Source organism: Dreissena polymorpha, chromosome 3 (genome assembly GCF_020536995.1).
Source record: "Dreissena polymorpha isolate Duluth1 chromosome 3, UMN_Dpol_1.0, whole genome shotgun sequence".
NCBI classification, from domain to species: Eukaryota; Metazoa; Mollusca; class Bivalvia; order Myida; family Dreissenidae; genus Dreissena; species Dreissena polymorpha.
The window spans coordinates 98,779,303-98,801,689 of record NC_068357.1 but is presented as its reverse complement, the minus strand read 5'-3'; the positions used below and the strand labels follow the sequence as shown (position 1 = coordinate 98,801,689).

The 22,387-nt window shown below is 31.3% G+C and overlaps 1 protein-coding gene across 1 annotated transcript in view; it reads right to left on the bottom strand.

Annotated features, from left to right (window-relative positions):
* The window catches only part of LOC127872459 (hemicentin-1-like), a 67,084-nt gene extending 50,349 nt beyond the window's left edge, over positions 1-16,735 (bottom strand). The window contains exon 1 of the mRNA XM_052415791.1: positions 16,577-16,735. Within this exon, the coding sequence (XP_052271751.1) occupies positions 16,577-16,658 (82 nt within the window). The 5' untranslated portion in view covers positions 16,659-16,735. The remainder of the gene's footprint in view (positions 1-16,576) is intronic.
* Between the last annotated feature and the right edge of the window lie 5,652 nt (positions 16,736-22,387).

Genomic DNA, 22,387 nt, shown 5'->3' with positions numbered 1-22,387 from the left:
TCGGCGCCAGAGAGCCAGATCAAGCCCGTGACGACTTTTCCGACAGCTACCGGTATCCGAAAGAAACCGTCAACAACAGGTAGAATGTTTAGATCTAATAGTATTAAACTAGCATGCTTTACGAGTGAAGAGTATGATAGTCTTCCAGCTTTTCTGACAAAATTTGATAAATTTTGTTTAATAAATGATATTGAAAGATACGAATTTACAAATATATTACCATTCTATCTAAGCGACAGAGCGGAGGCATTCTATAATAATTTGTCAGAAAATATAAAATCAGATTATGAAGAACTCAAAAAAAGCCCTCGCAAAACGTTTTCATACCAAAGAGTTAGATTTCAATTTAATCGCTAATAAACAAAAAGATACGGAATCATGTGACGATTACATTGCGAGAGCATTACAAATTTCCACTGACATTCAAGGCTTAGACGAAAAAGTACTTATTAGTTTATTAATAAATGGACTAAGAGACAATATTAAAAAGGATGTCATATTAAAACAACCAAGTTCATTATCGGAATTATCAAAATATTGTAAACTCTGTGATATGACAACTTCATTTTCAGTAAATTCAATCGATACGATCGCACTCAGCATACACATCAACTGCGTCGTTATCAAAATTACAGAAATCCAATGCCGATTGAATATCAAAAGCCACGCATTATAGATCGCTCAGGAAATATTCCGCAATTACAAAATTCTGGAAGACCGCCAGATTTATGTTCTAAATGCGGATACGCACAATGTATGGGGGGAAGGGACTGTTTTGAATTTAACAAAGGATGTAATAACTGTCAACAATTTAACCATTTCCAGTCAATGTGTTTCGAACATGTAAATGACATAAACAACAGGACATGAAGGAAAATAAAACACCATTTTATTTATCTTCAAACTCAACATTCAAAAAGAAAAAAACAAGTTAAACAATCTAAGAAAAAACACACTAAAATGTTGGCATTAAAAGTCGTTTCTGCATTCATTTTCTGTACAGGTAAAGTTGCAAATATTAACACGAAAATTATCCTAGATACAGGTTCTTCCTTGTCCGTTATTAGCGAGAAATTTTTCAATACAACAAATGTCGACCGACAGGAATGCATCATTTCACACATTCAGATTAAGACAGCCATATCCGAAAAAACTTATCACGCTTCGAAAGTAATAATAATTGATAAAACAATGTTTAATCATGATTTCCTCATAGTCCCAGAATTAACACATAATGTTATTTTAAGGATAGACTTTTTCAAACAATACGAAGCCAATTTCAACTTTAAAACAAATACCATGGAAATAAATACAAGTCATACAAAATGTGTGTCCGATTTCTCTAGGAAAGAAATAAATTGCATTCAGACAAATAAAAAATTAAAGATTAAAGCCAATTCTTTCAAGAAAATACCACAGTTTTAGGCGAAAACTTCATGAATAAAAATTTACATATTACGGATGAAAACATTATAATGGGCGTCGATTTATATATTGCTAACAACAACAATAAAATTATCCATTTTCCAATTTATAATGATTCTAATTGTGAAAATATATTTAATAAATACGACATACTAGCATCTATTTACATCCTAGATATGACCAAGGTTTATGAATTAAATAATATTAACGGCGTAAATAGAAATAATACCACAGAAAATTTAAACAACAAGGAAACATTACTGAAAAGTAAAATAGGGAAAGAATATGCCAATAACAAATAACTTTTTGAAGTTTTACAACAATTTCAAAATATATTTAGTAACACAGAAACAGATGTTGGCACAGTAAAAGATTTCGAGTGTAGTATTGAATTAGCACCGGGATCGATTCCCATTCGTTCAAGACCCTATCCCGTTAACCCACGTACACGACAAATTATCGAAGATCAATTACAAAAAATGCTTGACAAAAAGATTATAAGTCCATCAATCTCAATTTGGAGTAGCCCAATTGTACTAGTTAAAAAACATACACATTCTGAAGATAAAGACTCTAGTGATAAAGACAAAAAAAGAAGAAAAACAATTATATAGATTACGTATGGATTACAGACTACTAAATAAAATTTCAAAGAAAATGTACTATCAAATGCCAACTATGGTTGATGTTCAACATATGATTGCAGAGAAAAAAACAACCATTTTTACTAAAATTGACATTAAACAGGCATATCATAGTTTACCACTGGCGGAAGATTCTAAAAAATATACTGCTTTTTTATTCACCAACAGGACGTTGTTTTCAGTTTAACGTGGCCCCTTTTGGCCTTTCTTCCAGCCCTTATTATTGGTCAATATATTTATCAAAAGTATTGCAAGAATTCAATTTTAAAAATTTATTATTTTTCCTCGATGATTGTCTTTTAATGAGTGACAATATTGAAACCCCTATAACAGAACTAAGACAAGTTCTCGGCAAATTAAAAGAGGCAGGATTAGTGATTAACCTCAAAAAGAGTCATTTTGCACAAAAGAAAATAACATTTTTAGTCACGGTTTTCGAAGGAAACACAATTCAAATGGACCCTGATAAATTAAAAATTATCAAAGATTTTCAAATACCCAACAATCAGAAATCACTCAAAAGTTTCCTCGGAATGACTAATTTCTTAAAAAGATTTATTAACGGTTATATTGTCGCACCTTTAAATAGGCTTCTTTAAAAAGATACAATATTCAAATGGACCGAAGAACATAACAAAAGTTTCAATACTTTAAAAACTGCACTCATGTCAAAACCGATATTTAGATTACCCGATAAAGAATTTACCATATATACAGACGCAAGTCAATCAGCAGTAGGCTTTATTTTATGTCAGGAAAGTAAACCCAATCACCCTCATGTAATTTTATACGGAGGTCGATCATTAAATGACGCAGAAAGAGATACTCCAGTAGTGAATTAGAATTATTAGAAATAATGTATGCCTTAAAAGAATGTAGAGTGTACATTTCAAACACCCACGTTAAAATTGTTACAGATAATAAAGCACTTATATATTTACATAGGGCAAAGAATACAAATGACCGACTGTATCGTTGGGCACTTGAATTAGAAAATTACGACCACGAAATTATTTATCGCGCTGGTAGAAAAACCCAAGTGATTTTCTGAGCAGAATAGATCATAAAATAAAAAGGCAAGAAACTACGGACATGGTCTTAACAGACATACAAAAATCTATTTCAGAATGAAAATAGCATTACCCTAGAACAGAGAGAACACAAAATTAATGTTATCACAAGGCAACAAGCCCATAAAAATACCAATTATTCAGACTTAAGCCCTAATATTCAGGAATAACAACAAACGCGTTTCCTAGGAACAACAACCAATCAGGATAAAGCGTTTACAACAATTCAACAGATGGCAACAAAAACCATTTCTGAGACAAAAGGTAAATTAGATAATTTGGCACATTCCATTCCAATTTCTCCTCGAAAACACGTATCAACACAAACCATTAACCCAGAAATAAATCCTCAGACAACACCAGACAAATTAACCCCAGACACATTAAATCAGGAAAAATAACTTTTACGTGTAACATACCAGAAGTCAATGACCGAACAGCAGAGAAAATGGGTGATCAAATTAACATAAGTTTTTTGCAATCAATTTCAAAAGATTTTGGGGAAATTTATATGTTTTTAAAAGAGGGCAATTTACCTGACAATAAAAACGCAAAACGAATTCCGTTTATTAGTACACAGCATGAAATAGTTGATAACATTTTATTTCATTTTTATGAACCAAGATCAAAGAAATGCCAAGTTTAAATGTATTTATAAAACAATTAGCTTTACCAGAATCATTAAAACAGGAAATAATTTATAACTTTCATGATTTAAACGGTCACTTCGGAGTTGATAAGACGTTTTGGATAATTAAACAGAATTATTATTTTCCACAAATGTACCAAAAAAAGTCAGAAAACGAATGGCCCGATAAATTATCAAGTGTACAAATTGCTTATAATTCTTTTTGTTCCGACACAACAAAATTCTCAACTTACTATGTTCTTTTTGGCAGACACATGATAAAACCAATTATTTCAGAACTTTGCGCAGAAAAGAAAATTAATCAATCAATATAATCTTACATTAATGAGCTGAAGGAAAGGTTTAGGATCGTTTGGCAAATAACCAAAGACAATATAAATAATTCAAGGAAAACTATGAAGAAACACTATGATCATAAAACAATCATCCGGCCGTTCACTTTGGGAGATCTAGTCTTCATTAAACAAGAAAACGTTCCTTTGAATAGATCTAGAAAACTATTTAGAAAATTTTCAGAGCAATTATATTACATAACTAAAATATTAAAAAATGGCACATATATATTACGAGAAAGACACTCAAACAAAGAATTAAAGGTTCCTATTAATATAAATAGATTACGGAGATTTATAAATACTGATGATTTCAGAGAAAAACAAAACTATTTATTTCACGACACAGTTGACAGCAATAACACCGCAAGTAACGATCCATTAATTGCAAATGACTCAACAATTAATACACCACAAGTCTTAGACAACAGCAATACCCAAACAGACAACCGAAATACACTTAACGACGTAAAGAACACTATACCAAAAACTAATAAAAAATGGTATAGAGTAGAAAAAATCTTAAAAACAAGAGTTAAGGATAATAAACGACAATATTTACTCAAATGGGCTAATAAGAAATATAAAAATACATGGGCAGATGAAGTAGATACCTCAGAAGCTTTAATAAAACAATTTTATATAAATAAATCTTTTAAGAAAGCAAAAAAGCGCAATCGCAAGTAAAAAAAAAAAAATAATTATACATTCTATTTATTGTCATTGTAGGCAAGATGCTCGCTTAAGTGATTATCATTGTCATGACAATAACGGAAGTGTATACAGAACAAATATTTGTGAACCATGGTATCCAGTTCTCAGATCCAAAACCAATACACTTTGTAAACAACCATTGGACCCACACGTTTGAATTCAAGATAACGGATTACAACTTCGATACAGAGTTAGTAAACGATTTGTCTATGCATAGAAATATCAGCCATAGTCACTATGAAAAGCGATGTCCAACATCTATAAGATTTAATGGTTTTAAAAATCACACGGAATCCGACTTGAAAATCTTGTTAAATGATTTTCCTTTTTGTATAAATGTCAGCAGTACTTACTATGAAAAAGCATGCCCAATATCTATTCAAGTCAATAATCTCAAAAACCTCATGGAAGCCGATTTGAAACTGTTGTTAAATAATTTTCAAAGCGTGATACCTACTATATCAAACAAAAGACTACCTCGCGAATCCACGGGATTGCTACCATTTATAGGTGATATCGGATCCACACTTTTTGGCATCGCAACAATCGCACAACTGAATAAACTAAAAGACCATGCCGATAAATTAGCTTCACGAGTTAATATTGTTATGAATGCGATAAGTCACCAGTTTGGAGAAATGTCAGCACTATTTAATGAATTTGTTGCAAACATCTCTCCATTTAGATCCAACGTAGTAAATGCGTTAGAAACAAGTGAAAATCACCATACTACTACAGAAACAATCATACTAGAGTTTAATAATAATATGATGAAAAAACGATCGCAATTTGATAGTTTAGCAATAGGGATCGAGGCGTTGAGTAATAAGAAATTATCTGGTCACATGATAGACCCGAAATAATGTCACGTAACATAGTAGGAATCATGGAAAATCTAAAAGAACAGTTTCCTACACATAAATTAGTCAGCCAGGAATTGTTATTTTATTACAATCACGCTGAATTTATTTATGGTCGTATAGACAGCTAGATATACATAATGGTGTTTTTTCCACTGATTAACAGTATTGAAAATGAAATTTATGAATTAAATTTCTTTCCCATTCCTCTTAACAACGATATCAAAAATTCAGACGTCAAAGAATACACAAAGAAACCAAAATATCTTGTTTATAACGAAAAACATCTAATACATGTATACGCATTTCCTCAGGAAACGTTCTTACGAGACTGTTCCTCAATTGGAACAACAATTTTATGTAAAGAGAATTTGGTATTTTATAAAGATGTCAGTAATAATTGTTTCATAGAGCTCATGAAACACGGGGATAAGGCTAGAGTTAAAGATATTTGCGAATATAAGATTGTACGTAACGCGTTGAAGTCAGATATAAGAATACTCAACCATGAAAAAACACTAGTATACTTGCAACCCGATTTACGACTGGAATGTGTGAACAGTTCACAGTTAATTAATGGTTGCAAATTTTGTGTTTTAAATATAGCACGTGGGTGCAATTTGGTGACAAACACACAACGCATAGAAGCACACATCACCAAATGTGTTAAAAATGACACAAATATCGATCGAATACATCCAGTAAATCTACCGTTATTGCAACAATTCTTTAATTATACAATTTTGGATGAAATGTTAAACGAAATCTCATACAACAATCCAATAGAAGTATTATTACCTGAATTTAAAATATCTGAGAAAAATACGCAACATATATTAAAGAGATCGCATAAGCTAGAAATAGATATGGATACATTCGTTAAAAGAACCAAAAATAATCAAATCGTGTACCATGACCTAACAGAAGCTATGTTAGATGGCGAAATCCCAATCGATTCTACTCTATCCACCTTTAACATTATTACAATTGTAGGTATCGCGTTAACATTCTGTAACACGATTTTTATTGTAATCGTAACAAGAAAACTACGGGAATTGACAGTAATGATAATGCTAATTAAACCTACCACCGCTCAGACATTGATGTTCACACTCCCAACAACCTTATCTCCCATACGCGAATTTGCAAATGTTCTCAACGAAACCTTGGAATACGAACATGTTATTATCATGCTTATCTTCATTCACCTGTTAATAACAATAATGATCCTAAACAAATTGGAATTCTTTAAACAACAGAGAGGTACATTTCTCTACATTCACAGTAGTAATGGATTAATATGTTTAGATATTAGCCTTTAAAATTGTATGACATGTAGATCAGAATGGAACATTGACTTACCTAATAATATACCAATTAGGAAATTGATCTTTGGATTAGTTCCCAAATTACACATTGACACGACAGATATACTGTTTGAAAATACTTCCGGGAAAATTGTTATGGAGATTCCTTCTGCACTGAACTTGAATTTTTATCAATATTATAATCTTAGATTGTTAATTAAAGTAGACTATCATACTGAATTGTATTTAACACATAATGGAATAAAAGAGTACATATAAGTACACAACGTATGATGTAAATAATTGATTGTTGAAGTATATATTTATATATATATATATATATATATATATATATATATATATATATATATATATATATATATATATATATATATATAGATAGATAGATAGATATATATATATATATATATATATATATATATATATATATATATATATATATATATATATATATATATATATATATATATATATATATATATATATATATATATATATATAGATAGATAAAAAAATATTTTGATAATTTGTATTGTTCATATTTTTTCAGAAGTCTGATTTCGTAAAGATGGTTTTACTGTTGTTTCACCATTTATGATGTTTATAATTGACTATTGATGTATAAATAAAACTATGTATAATCATATTCACCACAAAAAATATATATCATCATATATTTTCAGGTGACGTGGATATAAAAACATCATTACCATACATTATCATATTTGTAAGTTTGTAAATCATTGAATTCATTTTTAGTGTTACCATGTTTATTCATATAGAAATGAAACTCGATTTTCTCATTCATTTTTCTATCTGTTTTGAAAATTTATTTAAATTTACTCATAATACCCAATTAAAAATCCCAATTTCTCTCCCAAATATAAATAACAGAGACTTATACGAAATAACGTACTTTCTGAAAACTTATAATTCATTAGGAAAAAGAATAAATAAAAATAAAATGTCAGTATTTACATTTATGTTACTATCAGACATCATTTCAATAAAAATCAATTACTCTGTATTAATTATTTTGATATTCCGGTACTTAGGGAACAAATGCTTGCTCATTTATTGAAAGTGGACAATATTATAAATTACAAACTAATAATAGAAATAATTAAATCATTTGAAATCGACTCCGACATTACAAAAAAGCATACCACCGTTTTCTAAATTCTAATTCAGTACCACGCGTATATCGAGGCATGCCGACGCGTATATCGATAGAAGACTTCTACTTCCTCAGAGGAAGCACATTTCGTTATCTTTAGACAACATTTTAAACATTTCAACCTAAATAATAACAAAAGTTATCGGGATAAAACCAAATTGTGTCACATCTGCTTTGAAATGTTGTCTACTAAATGGGATCAGTACGATTATAACGAGTGTTGTGGGCTTTGGTGTCATGGTCGATGCGGAGATTTGTACAATTACAGGGGTTTAATAAGAATTTGTAAATTTTGCGACACCACAAGCCTGAAAACAACAACCGTTAATAGTCAACCATCAAATTACTTTGTAGTACCATCCACAGAAAATAGGGATCTTGATTTTTTCATATTTAAAATAAATGAATGATGTCATGTTTAGTTTTATTTTATTTTTCAGGACGACATCGATCACAATGTTTATTTTTGTAGCATCATTAGGTCTCTGGCTATACCATTCCTCACTTCTTCAAAATCTTGTGAAGGCATGCCTTAAAATTGAAATTAAGAAAGAAATCACTTTGAAACTACCCCCGGGAGACTATAGGTTGGAAGAGTTGAACTATTGTTGTACTACATTTGAGAACCATAATAAATTACAAAGCCAATATAAAATGTCAGTTTTTAAAATAATGTTAAAATCTGGAAACATTAGAATGGAAACACTTATATTCTATATAAAATATTTAGGAATTTCACTTTTGGAACGTCAAATGATCAACCATTTTTACGTTAAAGGGGAAAATGACGATATAATAAATTACAAATTATGTAGAATCATAATAAATACTTATGGCATCGATTCAAGAATTTCGACCTTATTTTTTCTACTTATAACTTAGATGGTGATGTTTTGAAAAGTTATATTTGTATTTTGCGTTTTTTACCTACCGTGTGATGTTAATAGTAGTTAATAAATGCCCCTTTGGAAAGTTTAAGCAAGATAAAATTAAGGCAGTTCTATCATATTAGAATAGGAATTCTAATTAAATGAAGAGGGGAAAGATGTAATCCCTTTAAAAACAAAACATTGACTTCATGGATTAATATATTTGCATTAATTATTAATTTTATTTTTATTAAATGTAATTTTCATTTTATTTTATATTAGATATAATCATCATATATTATAAAAATATTAGAATAGCAAATGGTTACCAAGAACAAAAGAAATACGTTCATGTTTTAACACCTGTCTTTACCTACAGCAAGGAAACACTTCGCAAGCAAATTCTTATTAACAACAACGAAACAAAACATATATTTCGGTTGAGTTTAAAGACCTTTAAATATAAGAGAATTCGGTTCAACAAAACACATATCCCCAGTTCCAAGAATATAAATCAGGATTGGAAAAACAGTACGCAAACTGACCACAGGTCACTTATTCAGCACCTAGGAATTATAAAAATCTATTAATACCAGTTAATTGGTCACTGATTCACCAGAAAAACATACCTAGGAACTTACCAAAAAAGGAAAAACCGATTAATACCAGTTAGCACTTTTGTGGGAAACTATCTTACGGAAAGTCCGGAGATAGCCGACCTATCACGATCGAAATCACACCCCTATTAACAGTATTTAAGCTTCACGCAAACCGTATTTTCTGTCTCGCTTTACAGGTATGAACTTATAATTATTTACATTTTGGTTATTCATTTGTTGTTTGTATTATTTTACTAAGTGCGGAAATTTATAGTTAGTTACTGATTTTAGTTGTATGCTGATGTTATTGTTATAATTAATAACATTATATTGTTAACTCTACAGGATTATTCGGTATGTAAAGAATTGTGTAGAATTTATAATAACTGGACCGCAAACTGATATAACAAATATTAAAATGTAGGCTTTTTATGGTAAGTTATTGAAATCCTATGTTTCTGAAAATTTCTGTAGAAGTATTTTATTTCAAATGCTATATGAAATGCTATTATAAACTGTGCATGTAGATTCACATGTATATTATTTGAAAATATTATAATATATTTCTTTGTCTCGCTTTACAGAAATAAAATTGAACCGCCTTGGCAAGATCGTTGGTTTTGAATTATTATCATCAAAACATCAGGCAAGGAATTTGTATATATATATATCTATTTAATAATTAGTGCTTAACACGGAAATGGAATTGACATTTCATGAATAACATTTAACACACGAAGTAAAACATCAAGATATCCTAAAATATCCAAAAGATCCCGAGTAAGAAATAAAATATAATCGGTAGTAAATAGGACCGGATATAATAACGTCATTAGGTAACACATAACGGTCACATGTAAGTATAAGAAGCCCACGCGTAACTATATATTTTGATCATAACTGTGTCCAGAATGCATGGATTGTGAAATACCTTAGCAGAAGTGACACAAAGAGTTTGATGGATCTTTGACCACAAGAACCACGAACCTGAATATCAAAATTAAAACTATTTAAAACATACTCTTGCACAAAACTAGGACTTGTATTAAGTTGAAATCCAACTAAAATGTAGCCGAGCATGAAGGGACATATTTCCTATGTCAAGGTGCAGGGTCTTAATTCTAGTTTAAAGGTAAAGTAAAATAAAATAATTAAATAGAGGATATTTGTTCATGTCAGTGTAAGATCGTTTGTTAGTTCACGAGTGATTATAGAAAAATAATATTTCACTCGTGGCTCTTGAAATAACAAACGATCTTACACTGACATGAACAAATTTTCTGTTTGTTTTGTGTCCCTTTTTCAAGAAAATAATTAACAGCTGTTTCCTTTTCGCTGAAAAGTTACTCTTTCTCCCGTGGCGTGCCTCAATACATTTCATTACACATTATGACCTCGTTATACCAGCGAAATTCTCCGGTTAAACTCTTTTACAATTTAAATAAACGGTAAAAGAGCATAAAATAAAAAGAAAATTTGTTGGATTCGATGGAATATCGTTTTTTATTCACTCGTGATTATAAAAAAAATATATAAATCTTGAAGTAAATCTTGATATGATAATCAAAAAATAGAAAAAGTAGTTCCGAAAATGTGTTAGTTTAACCGGTGAAAAAACAGAAATTAAAGAAGAATTCGCAAAATGTCACTATTTGTTGTTCAAAAAGATGCAGTAAGGAATTACGATATAAACCGTACGGTTAATGCATGCTTGTATTTCTCCGCATCCATACACTTGAAGCAAACTATGCCTAAAATAAATATTATTTTTAAGCAGTATATTACTTTACATCTTAAATTGTTTATGGAAATAAAACGAATCATTATATTAGACCATGATAATATGAACCTTACGAAAGCATTGATTTTGTATAAATGAAATGTGTATAAAAAGGTGTGAAGTGTACCAAAAACATTTAATACTTGTTGATAAAACCTTTATTTGAAGCGCTCTTAATGCCGCCCAAAGAGGCTTAAATACGCCATAAAGTCGTAATCATGTGCATTTGTCTTATTACTTTATATTATTAATTACAAAAAAAGAAGTGTATTACACGAAAACAAGTAATTATTATGCTTACCAAATTTCAAATAACCAAGTAAATCTTAACAAGCCGCTAATCATAAGAGGCAAAACTCAGTTGGTCGCAACAAGCCTTAGTTTTTTATTTAATCGAACTAAATCAATAGGATTGAACCAAACGTAGAGGCAACTGTAAAAAGCTTTTTAAAGTGTATGCTATACATGTATTACTAGATTTCTGTTTCGATAAAGTTGGTAGCCAAACATTTTATCGCTCCAATATATTATGGAAATTCTAATTGCAATGTCATGAAACACGTGAATTACTTCAGCAAATTTACCCATGGATAATTAATTGTAACACAAAGAAGGGAACCAATAATGCGTATTAATAGTGGAAAACATCTGTAAAATGTATCAGGTTGCAACATTTCATGTCTTTTTTAGCATAAATGATACATATAAATATTAATATTTAGCAAGACACGGCATCATGTATCTACAATCGGAGATATATATATATAAATAGCTCGTTGGCCATAATAACATATTTAAACGTATTCTTTACAATTGTAGTATTCAAATACAAACAACATACTACATACTTATAATACTTATAGTCGTATAAGTGATTGATTGAATATGTGTTGTTATAATAACTAAAATTAATTAAATTGCACCTGAGTGTTTTCTGATTTATTACAAACCTATTCGAACTACTGCAGGGTTGCGTAATAAGCATTTTCAAGTATCTTTAAAATTGCAATTAAACACGCTTTTGGTTATGCTTTCCTTAACTATATATCATTTTTGTTCATTGTCCGATAGGTCTATTGTAGCGTATGTATATGATTGTAAAACCGGTTGTTGCGCTCGGTCAGAAGTTATTCCAAATTTTCAGGGATTTAACGCTAGCCTAAGCTTAGCTATAAATATTTATGCAACCGCATAAATCGAGTTAACGATTTTTTCGGACAGTTATTAGAGTAATATGTATTTCATAAATTGCACGAATAACACAAATAAATTTCTTTAACTCTCATTATATTTGAAATGTGCTAAGTTTGTTTACTTGATCAAATCATACTATATAATGTAGTTTGCATATTAATCATAAATTTAAATTGATTGTATTTGTAAACTGCACTCTTATTGTAAATCCAAACTGTGTTATTTAACAACATTAGAAAATGATACATAATTGGGTTTTATCTTGTTTGAACTTGTTACATAGCAAAATTGTTGTGGTAAATCTTAATCTGTATTCGTTCAAGACGCACTAATTAATGTGTTGTACATAAAAATTATAAAGTAGGTTAAGTAAAAAAGGTTGAAGGATGTATGTTATTAATTCAAATTGTGTAATGAATTTAATAATTTAATGAAAACACATTACATATAGTAGATTAATATATTAATGTGCATGACTTTGTAAATAATGTGTATGTACATATATTATGAAATGAATTAAAGCATTATAACATGAAAAAAAAGTTAAACCTTCTGGATTCAGTTGTTCTAATTATTATATGTTTAGTTAAATCAGTCATGTTGTATGCGAATTAACTCGTCTTTGTGCAATCAATTTATGCAGAATTATGCCTGCTTGACATGTTTAAAGTGGTTGATAAATATAGTTTTTCTTTAAATTTTGTCACTTTGTAGCAGTAGTTTAAGTATAAAGTGAATGAAGATTTTTTTGGTGATAATCTGTATTTGTTAAGTGGACTTGTCTGTTTCCAAAAATGTGGGCATCAGACTCAGTGGCCAATCTAGTTCTGTGTGAACTGATAGCAAAATATTCTTAAGGGAATTTTAGAATTATTGAATGGACTCATTTTCTTAATCAATATTGTGTTTCCTTAATTTCATTTTTCACATATTTTTTCTCATTTTTGCGTAGGAATTTAAGGATTTTGTTATGCAGATTTCAGGCTGATTAACAAAATTACTTGTCAATGGAATATTAAAGCTATACATAATTCGATCTATAAAACCTTTCATTTGGACATTTTTTTGATAATGTGACATTCAGACTGGTAGATGATGTTTTATACATATCGATTAAGTACTTCTATTCAACCACTTATTACTACTAATAATGTTGAGTGCTCTTCTTAACAAGGAAAATTTAGGTTTACAAGTCTATTAATTATCAGAAATGGTCATTTGACACTTACTGACTTCTAAAAACACACACTCAAATGAACAATGCAATTCTAGTGACTATTTACTTAAAAAAAGTATTGTTTTATTAAAACCCATCAATAGTTAAAGAGTGTTTTCCGAAAGATTCATTTCGTGCATTGTGTATACGATTCGGGAACAATCCAAACAAGTTGATATTCGAAGTATTTGTAATTGACTAACATATATTTAATTCATAAACTACAGTTTCTAAGAATACTCCAATGTGCATTGTTATTTCCTATCAATAAATAGGTCTGGGTCTGGGTTTGAAGTCAAAATCGGAAATGAACAATTGTAGATCAGAGTCCTTGATTCAGTTACTTATTCAATCTGGCCGGAACTACAAGAGGTAACGCTGTACCAAATCATGAATACAATTGTTTGTCAGTAGTTAACTTCCTTCCATTGATTTTTTTTTCTAAAGATATACTGTGTTTATTTAAACGGTAAGTTTTCAGTATTTTAGTATACTGAAGTAGAAACATTAAAACAATGTTGTTAAAATAAGCAAAATATATTTCCGTGCTCATTTTCAATTGTATATTTATAATGAGAAAACTGAGTTTATATAAGTTTTTGTGATATAACATAGAGAGAAGGCATTGCAAAGAATACAGTTAACATAGCGTTAATGTATTTATTTACAAATATTTTTGTAATATATTCGAAAGGGATGCAAATGAGCTTATTGGCGAGTGAAACAAACGCCCCTTGTTATCTCTCACAAGCTACTCAATGTCCATGTTTTTGTCCGTCACACGCTTAATTTCTACGCTGAATTTCAGACATACTTGTCTAAATTTGTTGAAGCACCTGATAGGGTTCACATACGCAAAGTGTTCGGTCTTTCATTACGATCTCTTTTTACGAGTTATATCACTTTGAAAATTCAGAAAACGTTATCCAACGACTTTTCAGTGTGAACATTTGCATACTATCTGGTTATTTCTCAACAACGTATTTTCATGAGTTATTACCTTTTGATTAATGATATGACAGTTTTTAAAAAGTTGTTTTTGTCTCCGCGTTCTCAGGAACTTTCTAAAGTAATCCAAATCTGTTAAAGATGACGCACAGCCAGATTTGTAGCAAACATATATCACAATTCAAGTTCAGTAAATAATATGATATACTCCCTTCATCAGCCAATGCATGAAACACTTGAAACACGTGGGATAAAATTACATCCCCACATGTCATGTAAATAAGTTTAATTAAAGGGATCTTTTCACGCTTTGGTAAATTGACAAAATTGAAAAAAGTTGTTTCAGATTCGCAAATTTTCGTTTTAGTTATGATATTTGTGAGGAAACAGTAATACTGAACATTTACCATGGTCTAATATAGCCATTATATGCATCTTTTGACGATTTTAAAACCTAAAAATTATAAAGCGTTGCAACGCGAAACGATTGAATAATTTGGAGAGTTCTGTTTTTGTCGTTAAATTTTGTGAAACTACGAAGATTGCTTATATAAGGTATAAAATACGTCCAATATGTGTACTCGGCGGAATAGCTCAGTAGGCTAAAGCGTTTTTACTTCAGGACTCTGGCAGGACTCCAGGGGTCACTGGTTCGAAACCTGGTCCGGGCAATGTTCTTTTCCTTTTTTTAATTTTATTCTTGATTTTTACTGGCGCTTTTACGATCCAATGTTTACATTTATCGATATAAAGCATTTAATGAATAAGTTAAAAAATGCCAAAATCTGTGAAAAGGCCCCTTTAAAAGCCCTACTAGGGTGCAGATTCAACGGAATTTTCAGCGGTTTACACGCGGGCTGGACAGAATGTTAACACACCGTTCAGATTTTTTTTTTCAAATATCTCAAGTTATTCAAAGTCAATTGCAAAACTTGTTAGTGCATAATAGTTTGTGCCGATATCTTAAGGTATAAAAATAGAGCAAAAATATCAAACGTAGCAAACGTGTATCACAATTCAAGTTCAGTAAATAATATGATACACCCCCTTCATCGGCCGCACATAAAACACTTGAAACACGTGGGGCAAGATTTCATCCCATCATGCTTAATCAAGTTATCCATCATATACTTGCCATCGTTTCTCCCAACAACCTTCTTGTTCCAGTATCCACTATTTTTAACATGTACATACCACAAAAAACTCGTACACATTTTCATTTTACCCGAAAACTGTCATTTCTTAAAATTCACTACCTCCCAACATATATGAGAGAGATTTTCAAAACTCTTACTCCTTTGTCTGTTAATGCCCCCACCCTCTCCGCCTGAAGAAACATGTCATGTAAATAAGTTTAATTAAATTAAGCCCTACCAGGGTACAGAATCAACGGGGTTTTCAGGGATTTACACGCGAGCTGGACAGGATGTAAACACACCGTTAAGAATCTTTTTTTTTTCAAATATCTCAAGTTATTCAAATTCATTTGCAAAACTCGTTCGTGCATAATATACAGTTTTTCTTGCAGTTCGTTTAGTTTTGCATCTTTTAGTGTTTTCTTCGTCTTTATAAAGATAAGCAATAATCATTTCAAAAGTCAAGTTATACTATTTCTTCTTTTTAAATAGAAAACAAAAAGCTTAGTCGCGTAGAAATGTACACATCTGTATTCGCAACTAACTGAATGCTATATGATGATTCAAAACGCATCTACGGCAGATATGACATTTTTGTAAATGTCCTTATTTTTAAAAGAAAGTAATTTGCTTACCATCAGCAATATGTTTCAGTAATATGATACTAATAACTCCAAATAGTGTCAACGACATCTTCAGCGTTTTCAATCGATACATCCGCAAACATCACATTATTATTGTTCTTAATAATGTTTTTATTAAATGCTGAAAAAGCCGCCAGAACAGAAATTTTAGTGGTGTAATTGGGAAGTGAATATACCAGCGGCAAATAATTTCCGCTGTATCTGTGGTTATTACGTAGCGCTCTATTTCGTTGAATTCGGCAATCAAGATCAATTACTCATTTCCTGAATTAATTACTGTCCTCATGATAATGGTTAACGAAGAAAGATCACCACGATGTCAGGTTTAAAATAAATCTCTTCAATGCCTCAACCTTACTTGCCGAAATATTGATCAAACGAATTTCTACTAATACATATGTATAATTGAGTTTATTGAAAAAAGTGATAAAAGTTTTTTATGAAGCTGGCTAAATGTTTCATTATTTAATAAACACATTCCTAAACTGGATTTTCGAAACATACCTCACAATTTTAAATTTACTAAATCTGTGTCTTTTATTCTACTTGAGAATGTATCTGACCTAGAATAATAATAAAACACAATTATAATATAAAAATAATAATAACAATAATCATAATTATAATAGAATGAGATGAAGAAGTATTAATCATCTCAATAATAATACAATTAATAATAATAAAGTAATTATACAAATGCAGATTATTTAACGAATTATGTTTAATACCATGCTTAGCAGTGACATGGGCCTTCTGATGAAAGTCTATGAATGGTCCACACTTGAAGTGAATTTCAAGCTATCGTTATTTTGGCCCAAGAACGTTGTCTGGTGCTGCTGTTATAGATGCTACGCATACAGGTCCACACCATGATACTTATATTCACTCCTAAAACACGCTTGTTCTTTGTTAATGAAGCGTTTTTAGAAGTTTTTAAATGTGTATCTATAAACAATGTACGTTGTTTTAAGACAACTTGGTAGTATTCTATTAGTACAACACCTTATAGTATAACGAGTAAGTGCATTCACGGTATTAAATGCTTAGCCTTACAGAATGATTTATATATAAGGAAATAAAGACAATGTCCGTATATTATATAGCGCTCTTGATATTATGACTTTGAAATAATTCATTGTACATAATTGTGTAATCAATTACTTGTGTAGCCATGTGTATGGTATGACGATCACCAAGAATATATTAGTACTAATAAATAAAAAAATAACATTTTCTAAGAACCTACCATACACACATCTGCTAATAATATACACAAAACTCGAAGTTAATAAATAATTCAACTAGAAATAGCGCGGCAGAGGCCGACGCGTATCACCACACCGCATAGATGTTATATTAAAATGAAAATTTTGGTGGGCAAGGCCTATGTTGGTGGGGCCCCGGAGTGGGTAATGTGGACATGAATGGTCGAGATAGACCGTGTTGTCATAAGAGATGTTCAGTATTAATTTGACTTCAATTGGTGAATAAATGAAGAAGTTATGTTCAAACACAATTTTGGGTGGGCGTGGTCTATGTGGGCGAGGCGCTCCAGGGTTGGTAATAGGCCATGACAAGTTGAGATTGACCGCATTGTCATAAGAGAAGTTTAGTATCAATTAGAGGTGAATCGGTGTAGAAATGAAGAAGTTAATGTAAGATAACCTTAACAAATGAGTGAAAATCTCTTACCCAGCCCCATTCCAACCCCTATAACTTTTGACCCAGGGGTCAGACCAAAATTTCTAATAGTGCACTGTCGCACATATGCTCATAGCTACCATGTGTTTAAGTTTCAAGGTTCTAGTAGAAAAAAAAATTGGGTACAAACAAAAATTAGGTACGAAAAATTGTTGGTACGAAAAACTGTGGGGGAACGGGGAAATTAGGGTACGAAATAAAAAAATTTGGTACAAAAATAATTAGGGTACAAACAAAAAATTGTTAACGAAAAAAAAATGGGAACGAAAAAAAGGGGGGTACAGGGAAGTAGTACCCGATAAATTTGAAAGAGGACGGGCACCTAGCTGCCTTAACCGTTATCAATGACCCTGGGATGGGTAATGTGGACATGGATGGTCGAGATAGACCGTGTTGTCATAAGAGATGTTCACTATTAATTTGAAGTCAATTGGTGAATAAATGAAAAAGTAATGTAAAACAAAATTGTGGGCCCCACCCCAACCCTCATTCTTCACTATCTCCTCCTACACTTTAAGCACTAGAACCTTGAAACTTACACACATGGTAGCTATGAGCATATGTGCGACGGTGCACTATTTGTAACTTTGATCTGAACCCTGTGTTAGCGTCGCATGTTGTTAGTAAAATGAGTTTTTTTACCCATTTTACCCATGTATTTACCCATAACTTTGACCCAGGGGTCAGATCAAAATTCCAAGTAGTGCACCGTCGCACATATGCTCATAGCTATCATGTGTGTAAGTTTCAAGGTTCTAGTGCTAATAGTGTAGGAGGAGATAGTGGCCAGGACGGACGGACAGACGGCGGAGATCAATACAATATCCCCACGCTTTTAAAAGCGTGGGGATAATTAATATCAATATTCTTAACGAACATGAACCCCATGAATTGTTCCTTTTTACTTTTCAATTTCATGTGATAATGAATCCATAATTTCTGAACAAAGGATGCAACAAAGATTGTTTTACTCATTATTGAATTCAAACAATAGCAGGATGGACGAAAAATAACCAGATATTGCTTACCACATACGCCTCATACGTATAAAAAGTTCATGAGGGGTCGCAAACTCAATACTGTTCCTGAAATTAAAAAACGAGAACCCCGTGTGTTTGAAACTGATCACATGTAATAAGTTTTAAACATGTGTATGATGAAGGTTACCCGGACTGTAAACCAAGATGTTTACTAAAGAAGCAAATAAGTTAACATCGATTCAATACCTCTATTGTAAAGTTAAAGGAGAAATATTACAATTCGCATAACTATAACAAATACTCCAACCACGTCAATTGGAAATAAAATTAGATCTCTTGAATATATAAATACATGTCTCAGCTTATTGAAGTAATGAATATTTCAATTCAAACTTATTTCACAAATATGTAGTTTTGTAGGGTGATGGTGTTTTATGGGGCGTTCGGTAAATTTGACATTCAAACTATTGTTTGTTTTTTGTGGGTTTTTTAAAACGCAAGTTAATGATAGGCGTTGATTTGGATGAAATTTTGCTTATTTATAGAGTACAATCAATATCGTAGAACATATTGAAACATATCGGGCACAATTTGCACAATTATGAAAAACACATCATTGGTTAGGGCTCCTTATATATATAATGTTTGTTGTTTTCGATGAAGAAGTGATCATCCAATCAGTAAGAATCTTCTGTGTTAGTTATACATATATGTAACGTGTACGTATATATTTTGATGCAATTAGTAACGTGAACGTGTATTTCAATGCAGATATGAGCAGCAAGCTGGGGGCGATCACCGTTGTCGTGTGCGTATAGGTAACGTGTACTTGTTGTTCAAAGCAGACGTTATTGACAAGCAGCAGAAATCACCCCTAACGTAAGTGTATGAATAAATTGTATGTGTGTTTCAATGCAGAAGTGAGTATCAACCAATGAGAAATAGTCTGGCTTGTGTGCGTATAAGTAACATATGGCTTAATTCCAATGCAGGCATTATGTCAATACATTGGCAATCAGCCGTGTCACATGCATATAGATATGGTACAATTGTATTTCAATGCCGGCGTCAGCATCACTTATTGGGCAATCACCTGTGTCAAATGTGTATACATAATTCACATGTGTTTTTTAATGCAAACGTCAGCCTTAAAACAGGGACAATCATTCGTATCTTATGCGCATTAGTTGCGTGTAAAATGGGCGTTTCAATGAACCCGCGATTATCGAGCACATAGACGCCTTTCTACTCTCTTTCCCGAGACAAATGAAGATGTCGAACGATGTCAGATTCAGCCACCTGACCAGGTACATGTATGAACAGGACGTTGAAAATAAGTGTTCGATATTTTGGCCTGCGTTTCAATGATCGTAGGTTTGTTAATCTTCTCATAGGAAGTGCTAATTCAATGTCAATTGTATTCAGAGGCTCCTGATAGCTTGTTATGTGTTAATATATTTCGATGCTGAATACCAAACAAGTGGCAATCATCCTTGTAAACATGTAAACATTTTAGTGATACACAACTAGTAGCGAGTGTTTACCAAATAATAAATATAGCAATACATGTATTTTACTTTTACGTAGCAAGCTGTAATGTCTTGACATATGATCGTCCTATACCATCGAATAAAGTCAATTACTTATAACTTTTCTAAGCAATCAACAATTTACACAAGCATACACAACCATTTTGCGATGTTTTGTATTGTCCTTTTTAATCAGATTTTAAATTCAGTTGAAAATCAAAGTTATTTCTAGAAAAACATTCATAATCAAATTAATCCTTGCATGCCAATAATCTACTCCTGATATGGAATTAAATAAAGATATGGAGGGAGGACGCGGTTGTGGCTTGATTTACATAATTCATCAAAGGCTAGAGCGGGTACTTGCAGTCCATCATTTAGGGAGAATGTGCGGATACGAGAACAATTTTGCGGTTAACTGCCATCTTTTTCTTTGTGAGCCAGTGGTCGATATTAAAGGATTTTGCTTACGAATTAGTCGACATAGACTTCGGCGGTAAGTATGTGGACATCTGGCGTGATCGCTCAGCCATGCTTGAACGTACTTAAAAAATAAAGTTGTTTATGAAAACAACCGACAGCCAAGGGCAGATCCGTTTGAACGAACATAGAAATGACTTCTAAGAAGATGTTATTCAGCTCTAAATACACCTCACAAATAAATAGAAAATGACGTTGATAAATCACTCTGAATAATTGGATATGCACTTCGACTAATATGTCATAGTAATTTACTATTAACGTATTTAAACAATACAATGATGAAACTTATTAATGCCAAATAATTGCATAAGGTTTCCTTCCTTAAAGCAAATTGTTTCCAAATTTTGTCCAGAATCTCTTTGTTTTGTTTCGTTAGAAATAAATTACAAGTAAATCGTATTAATACCATTGTAATGATATGTTGTAATACAGTAGATATTGTTTGCATCATAAATATATATTGTTTGATTAAAATAACCCACACATATACCTTTATAGCCACGCCTTAACACGAAAAAGGACTTGATAAAGTAGATATGTGTCCTTGTATACAAGCAAGGTTTTAACAATGTTTCACTACAAGTATTTTATGTTAAACCAAGTAACGCACAAGTTTTTTGATATAGCATGAAACATGTAGATGCAAACGCGCAGTTTTGTATTGTTAATTATAAATTTAGTATTCTAATGTTAACCCATGATTTATATTCGTTTTGCAACAAACTCAATCTCCTGATCGCTTGGTGCCAACTGTTTAATAAAGGCACAATAATAACAAGTACAGTTATTTTTTTCTATAAAATGCATTTTACCAAAAGCCGAAAGTAAAACTATACATCTATCGATAACGTTTTAAGTTGCATTACGAAAAGCTTCGTCCTAAGACAACAATGTCTGAAAAATAATAAAGAAAACTATATTCTGATATTCAAAATGCAGTTTACAAGATAAAAACTTAGATCTCGTGCATATCCATATCCTATATTTAAACATAGTTCGAAGGATATCAAGACAATCTTATTATTACGTTGTTATTGGTGCATGTCTGTTGTATGCTGTTTTCATGCTTTCCATCCGAAAACAAATTACACGACATACAAGGCGGAAAT